This window comes from Squalius cephalus, assembly GCF_949319135.1.
Source record: "Squalius cephalus genome assembly, chromosome: 19".
NCBI lineage: Eukaryota > Metazoa > Chordata > Actinopteri > Cypriniformes > Leuciscidae > Squalius > Squalius cephalus.
The window spans coordinates 8,012,785-8,023,059 of record NC_137140.1 but is presented as its reverse complement, the minus strand read 5'-3'; the positions used below and the strand labels follow the sequence as shown (position 1 = coordinate 8,023,059).

At 37.0% G+C, this 10,275-nt stretch overlaps 1 protein-coding gene across 1 annotated transcript; it reads left to right on the top strand.

The window, feature by feature from the left end:
* Nucleotides 1–204: 204 nt before the first annotated feature.
* cyp26a1 (cytochrome P450, family 26, subfamily A, polypeptide 1) lies at nt 205–3,546 on the top strand. The gene is made up of 7 exons (XM_079851641.1): nt 205–527; nt 693–917; nt 1,274–1,555; nt 1,644–1,799; nt 1,902–2,036; nt 2,130–2,282; nt 2,399–3,546. The coding sequence occupies exons 1-7, from the start codon at nt 339–341 to the stop codon at nt 2,735–2,737; spliced, it is 1,479 nt and encodes a 492-aa protein (XP_079707767.1). The 5' UTR covers nt 205–338; the 3' UTR covers nt 2,738–3,546.
* Nucleotides 3,547–10,275: the final 6,729 nt, after the last annotated feature.

The following is a 10,275-nucleotide window of genomic DNA, read 5'->3' as shown; positions in this document are numbered from 1 at the left end:
GCAACAAAAGAGCCTCGGATGCTTCCTTTTGTGTCGGGGGAATTAACACCTTTTCAAAGTGAAATCTCAGGATTGTCTGCTTTCTACGGGAGGTGGTATTAAAATGCGCCTATAACAAATGGTTCAGAGTTTGGAGAAGCTTCTGCCCTGTGGGCGGGGCGAGATGACACCACAATTAAAGATGAACTTTGTGTGAACTAATTTATCTGAGGAAGGTAACAGGAGGAGACCTGCGCGCAATAGATATATAAGGGCGCACAAGCGAGAACGCTCTCAGTCTGCGCGTAAAGACGCGTCTCCTCTCCAGAAGCTCTTTTGCGATTGTTGCGCGCTTCACCATGGGTCTGTACACTCTCATAGTCACCTTTCTCTGCACCATCGTGCTTCCCGTTTTGCTCTTTCTCGCCGCGGTTAAGTTGTGGGAGATGTTATTGATTCGACGGGTCGATCCGAGCTGTGGTAGACCACTGCCGCCAGGTACAATGGGCTTACCCTTCATTGGAGAAACGCTCCAGCTGATCCTCCAGGTACGCGTGCACTTTTATTGCAATTTGCACAGGTTCAGATGATTGTACTTAATTGGTAAATGCGATGCTCACAAATGTTTTGTTGTGTTTAATATCGGAGACATGTGTGGATCAAAACATGCGTTTGGAATCTTTGTGCCAATAACACGTTGTCCTTTTACACAGAGAAGGAAGTTCCTCCGGATGAAACGCCAGAAATACGGATGCATCTACAAAACGCACCTCTTCGGGAACCCGACTGTCAGGGTGATGGGAGCTGAGAACGTGAGGCAGATTCTGTTGGGCGAACACAAGCTGGTCTCTGTTCAGTGGCCAGCATCAGTGAGAACTATACTGGGTTCTGACACCCTCTCCAATGTTCATGGCACTCAACACAAAAACAAGAAAAAGGTAAGGACGTTAATCAGTGCTTTAAATATTGGAAGTACTTTACATAAAATCTTTCTATTACACTGCTCTCTGGGGAACTGATGAGATCAAACTCATGCAAGAACTCTGTAGTGGTTGCTCCTGTAAAGCTGCTATATTTGAAAGGTGTTGAGGAACTTGATATATTCAATACTCCATGTTTAAATAATATAGAATATTTAAGCCATCATCAAAAAGGAGCCTAGAAACTCTGCAAATTTTCTGAGGATCCTCATGTTTTTTTTTTTTTTTTTTTTCAATGTAAATCTTAAACCTCAATCTTTGTATTGAAAAAGAAAAATTATGCATTGATTTTTATTTTTTAATGTCCTGTTTAGGCCATTATGAGAGCGTTCTCAAGAGATGCTCTAGAGCACTACATCCCAGTGATCCAGCAGGAGGTGAAGAGTGCCATACAAGACTGGCTGCAAAGAGATGCATGTGTGCTGGTTTACCCGGAGATGAAACGCCTCATGTTCCGCATAGCCATGAGAATCCTGCTTGGTTTCGAGCCGGAGCAAATCAAGACGGACGAGCAGGAACTGGTGGAAGCTTTTGAGGAGATGATCAAAAACTTGTTCTCCTTGCCTATTGATGTTCCCTTCAGTGGCTTGTACAGGGTAAGTTATTGTATGATAGCAGTCTAAACATGCATTTCAGTATGCGAAATAAATTTCACGTAATAACAATATGAAATTTGTTTGGCAGGGTTTGAGAGCACGCAATTTCATTCATTCCAAAATTGAGGAGAACATCAGGAAGAAAATTCAAGACGATGACAATGAAAATGAGCAAAAACACAAAGATGCTCTTCAGCTGTTGATTGAGAACAGCAGGAGAAGTGAAGAGCCCTTCAGTCTGCAGGTAATTATTTCTCATTAGACTTAGTCAGATATTGTTTTATGCTCAAAAGTGAAGTAGGATCCAGTCTGCAAACCTCATTAATGAAGTGTTTTTTTTCCTCAGGCAATGAAAGAAGCAGCTACTGAGCTTCTGTTTGGAGGTCATGAGACCACCGCCAGCACTGCGACCTCACTGGTGATGTTCCTCGGTCTGAATTCAGAGGTGGTGCAGAAAGTTAGAGAGGAGATTCATGAGAAGGTATGATCCAAAAAGTTCTTCTCAATCTGATTGCATTACTTAACCAATATGTGGGCTAACTGTACCTACTTTTTTTTTTTTTTTAATCAACAGGTTGAATTGGGCATCTACTCACCTGGAAACTCCTTAAGTATGGAGCTTTTGGAACAACTGAAGTACACTGGATGTGTGATTAAAGAAACTCTCAGAATCAACCCTCCTGTACCAGGAGGCTTCAGAGTGGCTCTCAAAACCTTTGAATTGAATGTGAGTTAAACTTCAGGGCTGGTGATTTTTAATGTTACAGTTGACAGCTTCAAAATGTCCTCTATTTAAATACTCTCCCATTTGTTTAACACTGAATTCTTTTATTTTCTCTTCAGGGTTACCAGATACCTAAAGGATGGAATGTCATTTACAGCATCTGTGACACGCATGACGTCGCCGAGGTGTTTCCTAACAAAGATGAGTTCCAGCCAGAGAGATTCATGAGCAAAGGTCTGGAGGACGGCTCCAGGTTTAACTACATCCCCTTCGGAGGCGGTTCCAGGATGTGTGTCGGCAAAGAATTCGCCAAAGTGTTACTCAAGATCTTTTTAGTTGAGCTAACACAGCAGTGCAACTGGGTTCTTTCTAACGGACCCCCGACAATGAAAACGGGCCCAACAGTGTACCCTGTGGACAATCTCCCCACCAAGTTCAGTAGTTACGTCAGAAATTAGTCTAACATGAACTAACATGAGCTTTGTACATATGTTTTTTTAGATGAGCTGTGATGTATTGAATATTTTATATTTTGTTTATATAAAAGATGTGTATATAAGTCTATACAAGAAAGCAAAAACGAGGGCACTACTTTTCATGGATGGCTGTAATTCTACAGAGTGTCTGTGATGTATATTTATAATGTAGTTGTGTTATATAGCTTTTGTACTGTATGCAACTTATTTAACTTGCTCTTTATCATATGGGTTTTATTTAATAAAACAAGTTGTTTCAAGTTTTTCATTGCTGGTATTCTGTTTTAAGAATTGATCCACGTGGAAGCACATGCATATGCAAATTTCAAGCTAAAATGTGACTTATGTAAAAAAAAAAAAAAAAATGTTATCTGAAAAGGCTTTAAATCTGCAAACAGGAACGTTGAGATCTCAGACATCTAAAGCATTATGAAATGCAAAGTACCCGGAGTTAAACCGTTAATATAAGGATAATGGTTTTGAATAGAAAACAGTCAAACTGTTTGCATGCAGAGAACTTCATCTCAGTAAATAATCAGTGGTAATTAAACATCCAAACTGCTCTCTGTCTGGAAGTAGATGACGTGGAGATATAACACCCCCTGTTTGTAATTGTACTTAACCCTATAAAGTCTACTGTTTCATATTTGATACGTGAATTTCTAATTTATAAAAAGAGTAACACTGGAATCCATACATCATTTTTATGTAATGTTTATTTGTTCATCTCTAAATGAGCATTGTATTGCATTGCTTTTGTGTTCTGTCTCCACAATAAATTCTAAAATATCATTTAAATATCTTAGACGTATTATTGGGAGATATAGAGTGACAACTGATATTTATATGTAAGTGGTCTGCTATACTTTTATAAAGATCTGATTGATTTATGATACAAGCTATCAGAATTTCATTCATTTCATTTTTTTTTTTTTTTTTTTTTTGGTAATAAAAAAATCAGCAACTGTATCAAATTGCAGTTTTTGCTCAGTTTGGGCCTCTGAATAATTTTTTTCAACTCCTTGAGTATGAGCTGCATATTCTCATATATCATATAGGTGAGCCATAAAAGCCTGATCTATTAAATATGATACTCAATGAAAAAAAGTGTTTTTTATATATATTACAATATTTTGTCTAAAGGTTCAATAAACTCTTCCATTAAGAAAAAAATAGACTTTTCTGACTATTATTTTATATGTCAGGCCAGGTTAACTCTTAAAACACTTACAAATGTTCTTGCCTTAACATTTTTACTATAAGTTTTGAAAAATAACTTAATTCTTAAATTTCAGTCCAAATGCTTGTAGTTAAACAGAAATCATCAAGTCAGGCAAGAGTTACTTTGGGAGAGTTTTTATTTTTATTTTATTTTATTTTATTTTATTTTATTTTATTTATTTTATTTTATTTTATTTATTTTATTTATTTTATTTATTTTATTTATTTTATTTATTTTATTTTATTTTATTTTATTTAATTTTATTTTATTACTGTTACCGTGCTTTTCTGTCACTTCTTTTTGAGTAATAATGTTTTGTTAATTATACTTGCAAAGGACAAACGTTACAGTACAGTCATCATCACTGCTCGTTTCAAAAGCTCATTGCGCTGCCGTACGGTTATTCTAACGACCCCCAAAGGCAAATTTGCACAAACGCATTACCCCCGGAGGGGGCGCGTCTCCCAGCGCACAGGGGTCATGTGGAAGGGACGTGTCCTTGTGTGACACGGCGAGGGAGACAGAGAAGGCGGTGAGATGCTGGCAGATGCCTCTCTCAGCCGTTTCTGGGCTTTTCTCTGCTGCTGATTTACACGCGTCCCGCCGCAGGGCTGACACCTTTATGTTCAGCCACCCTATCGCTGCAGGTCCAGGCCTGGGGAGAGATGCAGCTGAACTTTTCCTCCTATCACCTTGTAAAGAACGTCTGTCCGGCCTATTGTTTGACATCTAGGGGCGACAACAAAACTTTTTATTCCCAGAGCCATTTTTTCTCTAAATTTGTGAGTAAATACAGAATTTATAGCAAGCAAATGAAAGAGGCCTGTTTTTATTCACTCCCCTGAACTGGACACAGTGTAAATCAGTGTAATTGCAGGGTTCTTTTCCCCAGACACTGAATTGCTTGTTATTTAGCATAAGGGAAGGGGACAAAAGAAGTATTTTCAGCTGAAAAGCCTGTTGTTGTTTCTTTTACATTTTCTGCACAAAATATAAGTGATGCCAGTGCAAAAGTCATGGTACTGCAGCCAGAGCTATTGCAATTCAGAAATATCGTCGAACTGACTGCACTCACAATATCGGAAATGAACCCTAACATCGACATTGTTACAGAACTGAATTGAACCAACATTGAACAGAGCTTAATGACACTATTGCCTTCTATAGAGCTGAATTTGACAACATTAACACTTATTTTCCTGTTTATTACTGTGAAGCTGTTTTGACACAATCTGTACTGTATAAAGTGCTATATGAATAAATGTGAATCGACTTTGCTTATTAGCACAACAAGCTGCATTATAACATAGGGTTAGTGATTCATTCAAAAACTTAAATGTCAGCTAAACTTAGTCCACAGGGGAAGTGTTAAAGATGTCTGAGTGATATGGCTCTCCAACACTGAAGTGAAAATGACTTTTTCATTAGCACAAGGGTCAATGAGAACGTTTCTAAAAGCATTTACACGTCTGCTGCCCTCTTGGCCTCCTGCTGAATCATATCAGACTTTTCCAGCTCTCAATCGGATTAACTATTAGCAGCCCATTGCTATTATTTATAATCAAGAGGGGGCTTTTCACGGGTTTGCAGGGTCAGGAAAAGTTCAGTCATTTACAAAAAGAGGCATGACCTCACGGAGACATTAATTTATCCATTTCTCGTGAGCTGGAAGTTTTGCAGGTCTATTTTAGTACTACTGATGGGGAAAGAGTTTCAGAGAAAGAGAGAAATACTGTGTGACCACTTCATGTGTGATGAACACATCATTCAGACACATTTACACACTTATTTTTAGATCATTTTTAGATCAACAGTTTTGCAGTTTTTTTTATTGGTGTATACTTTTGCTCATACTTTGGCTCAATGATTTGTGCAAACTTCTAACAATATATATTAAACTTTAGTCAAGTCACGTTTATTTATATAGCGCTTTATACAATACAGATGTTTCAAAGCACATTCACATTGATAAACAGGAAAATAACAATGTTAATATTGTAAAATTCATTAATTCAATATCAGCTGTAAGCAGTTGAAGATAGTAGTGTCATTATTCAACTAAATTTTGCTCAATGTTGTTTCAATTCAGTTCAGTAACTGTGTCAATGTTGCAAAGATCATCAGTAATGAAACTAGTTCAATTCAGCTATAAGCAGCTCTAGAGCTGACAATAGAGGCATTATTCAGCTTAAGTCAGTTCAATGTTGGTTCAATTCAGTTAAATAACAGTGTCTATGTGTCTAATGACTGTTAGAGTCATTAATCATCTTTTAAACCACAACTAAGCAAGCCAAAAGTAACAATGGCAAGAAGCCAAAAACCATCAGGTGACAGTAGTGGAGGGGGGAAAAAGCTTGGGAGAAGTTTTAGTGCAGGGGTGTCCAATCCTGCTACTGGAGTTCCCCTTACAAAAAAAGAAGTATACTTCAATTCATTTTATTAAGTATACTTGAGTAAATTTCTAGGTTGTGTCCGAAATCACCCCCTATACCCTTAAATAGTGTACTATTTGAGGGGACAGCCATTTGTAGTGGTGTCCAAAACTATCGTGCATGTTTTCAATTCTACTCATTCAATCCCATGATGCACTGCAACAACGAGTGTAAAACCGATGTACACTCAGAGCCTAAAGAATACCCATAATGCACTGTTAGAGTCACGCATCGAATTAACTCCCACGTCTCGTCAGAAGATCCATTTTCCAAACTGGACTATATTAGTGGAGTAATGTAGGGAAAAGTGAATGGGTATAGGGGGCGATTTCAGACACAGCCCAAGTAAACCAGAACACCCTGTGCATAGCAACAATTTCCCACCCTGTCATCTCGATGCAAACCCTATTCACATTTCCTCCAGCAATCATCAAAATCTGCTTAGTTATGATCAAATACAAAGTTCTGTCATGAACCTCTACATGGTGCAGGCTGATAGGCTCTTAACTCAATCTTCTTGCAATCACACCATTCTCTATAGTGGCACCACCTGATTGGTTCCTGTTGTATCAGTAGCCAATGAGCTCGCTGCTCAACCTTCAAATACTGGTCAGTATTTTCCGCAGCAGTTGCAGTGTGCTTTCAGAAACCCTCCACCTTCCCCAGCTCCACCTGTATTGATCTACTATGGGTAATCAACAGCAGCAGAAGCTTAGCAGGTCTATTCCCGCCAAGACAGAACATATCAACATTGTCATATCCATTACCATGCCAAACACTGAGAGAGTTGCCATGACAGAAATATATGCATAAATATAAGTTTTACACCACTTAACTCTCTCTTTGGTGAGATCATTCTATCACGCGTGAGCTTTTGTCAAACAAGGTATCTGAGTGAGAACATGTGGTCAAAGCTAATGACGAATGATTTCTCTGTTTGAGCGTGTATACGTCCACACCCGACACAGCTCAAGAGGCGGCTTTACTCTGGTCGAGCGACGCGGCTCAGGTTTCTGACTCGACCAGGAGCATAAACAGTAAGCATGCACCATTTAGTCCTTAGAATAACAGCAATGCTAGCATCCAACAAGTGAAAACAAATTCCCCAAATCTCCTGGAAGACCTCGTTCCAGTCTAGGCAGATAAATATCAGGTGCCTATTGAAAGTGAAGATAATTTATTGCTTTTACCTGTGGCTTTCAGGTTAAGTTGCACGACTATAACCATTAGTGAGGTTGTTTTGACTCTATATCCTCCCAAGACATGGTCCCACTTTATATTAAGTGTCTTTAACTATGTACAAACATTTATATTAATCGATTGATACAACCCACTTACTGTGTGAATACATGTTTTTACATTGTACTTATATTTAAAGAATACCTGCATGTAAAAAAAAAAAAAAATGAAAGCTGTAATTCATTTATGTAATTTTATCTTTAATTACAATGTGGACCCTTCCCTTATTCATTAAACCACCGTTAAAGGGATATTTCACCCAAAAATGAAGATTTTATCATCACTTACTCACTCTAAAGTTGTTTCAAACCTGTATGGGTTTCTTTCTTCTGTTGAAGATATTTTAAAGAATGTTGGTAATCAAACAGTTGACGGTAGCCATTGACTTCCATGGTAGGAAAATACTATGGATGTCAATGGCTACTGTCAACTTTCTGGTTACCAACATTCTTTAAAATATGTTCTTTTGTGTTCAGCAGAAGAAATAAACTCTTAAAATATATAATAAAATATATTTTTGGGTGAACTATCCCTTTAAACCTACCCAAACCACAAAAAATTTAGTCCCAACCCAATCACTACCCCTAAACCAAACTAGAGGGAAATGATAGGTGAATAACACTGATGTAGAAGCACCTAACCCTGGTTGTAAGCCTAAACTTCACATAAACTGTAAACTTTAGTGTAAAACTGTAAAATCAAAACAAATCTGATTGGTTGCTTGAAATGTTGTTTCAGGATCAACAAAGATGTTGATGCAGGAACATGTTGTATGTGAAATCACGTTCGCCAACCTTACCCGTATCCCACATTAATAACAACAAATGTGTTTTGCAATACAACATGAACACAATAATTGTACCTAACATTTTTTTTCTGATGTAAGTAAAGACACCTATATAAAGTGTGACCCGAGACGCTCAAAATTTGAAGTATAAGCTACCTTGCAAAAAAGTAGTTTACTAAACTAGAAGTTATTAAGAAAAGGAAGCTACGTGTATATTTAAGGGGACAGTATTTCAAATTTCAAACATATAACCTTCAAATTACATCATTTATGCAATCAGAGCAGTATTTATTGGAGTTATGATCACATTACACATGAATTACACTAAATTAGCAATCATTTAATGAATGATGACTGAATTTAATGAATTTGTTTAATTAATGATACTTCAATCATTCATAATGTTGAAAAGATAAACAATTATGCAAACATTATAAATGAAATAAAATAAATTAATTAATTATTAAATCATTAGTGGACTTGTGAATCCTTGAAACAAGGCTTGAAAATGAGAATATTCAAATGTAATTTCCTTTATCAACTATAAGACGAAAACAGCAATTATCCTGACATCGAATCCACTTGCCTCCCAAGTACATTTGTTTTTGACACAACCTTAAAACACCTCAAGACATCCAGACAAGACGTAAGACAACCAATTACTGTGCGATCCGCTGAGGTGGGAACTAATGATTGACTTTCTGAGACAACATCTGCTATTATGGCCTTCTGACGCACTTTTAAGGCAAGTTCAAACAGTCCTCAGAGTTCAAGCCTCACAGTGGCCTCAAGCTGCTCATTCTGAGGTTTGCGGCGTCTCTGTGTCCTACACATAAACCTGAACAAACGTACGTTAGTGCCTTAGTTTCTCTTTACAACACATCTCAGTTACTGAAAAAACCCGTAAAAAACATGAAAAGACTTCTTTTCCCTGCATTTTTTTGGTTAAAAAGCCGTTTAAAATGTCAGTTGCTTAAGGATTTGTAGCAAACAAATACAAAGAAGAATGTATGGAAGCCAAAGAATAAAAAAAGTAATTAACTTTAATCTCACAATTCTGACTTTTTTTTTGCTGTTGTTGCAACTGCAAGTTAATATCTCACAACTCTGAGAAAAAAGAATTCTAAACTCATAACTGTATGAAATAAAAGTCAGAATTGTGAGATATAATCTTGCAATTGCTAGAAAAAACTGAATCTGAATTGTGAGATAATTTTTTTTTTAATTGCAAGTTTATATTTTTTCCTTCGTAATTCTAAGAAAAAAGTCAGAATTGTGAGATATAAACTTGGAATTGTAAGATTTAGGCCTGGTTTCAGAGACAGGGCTTAGATTAAGCCAGTATTAGGCCTTAATTCAATTAGGACATTATAGCTTTTATAAACATGCCTTAGAAAAAAAAAACATTATTGGTGTGCATGTAGAGACAAAACAATGGCACTAAAATATTTTAAGATATGTCAGTGCAAGTTGCTTTCAGTTAAAACAGCTCAAACATGCATTTTAGTCTTGGATTAGTTTAAGCCTTGTCTGTGAAACCGGGGAATACATTTGTAATTGCGTAGTTCTGTCTTTTTTCTTGCAATTGTGAGATAAACTCTGAAAAAGTCAGAATTGTGACTTTTTACTGGCGGAAACATGCTTCCATATAGAAAACCTAGAAAAAAGATTCCGGACTTGAAACTCAAAATGTATTGTAATCTAATGAATGGCTCAATAATTGGGTTTCGGGGTTCTATTAAAGGTTTATGTGTTGAGCTCAGCTCTGATGAATAACAGCAATACATCTTTAGAGAGTTTTGTTGATGTTTAGCCCGGTGCACTTGACTTTCAGTGGCAA

Excerpts from the sequence above, each read along its gene's own strand:
- cyp26a1 (XM_079851641.1), top strand. The coding sequence starts at position 339 with ATGGGTCTGTACACTCTCATAGTCACCTTTCTCTGCACCATCGTGCTT. Across the intron at positions 2,037-2,129 it reads GAGAGGAGATTCATGAGAAG|GTTGAATTGGGCATCTACTC; the intron begins GTATGATCCAAA and ends TTTAATCAACAG. Across the intron at positions 2,283-2,398 it reads TCAAAACCTTTGAATTGAAT|GGTTACCAGATACCTAAAGG; the intron begins GTGAGTTAAACT and ends TTTTCTCTTCAG.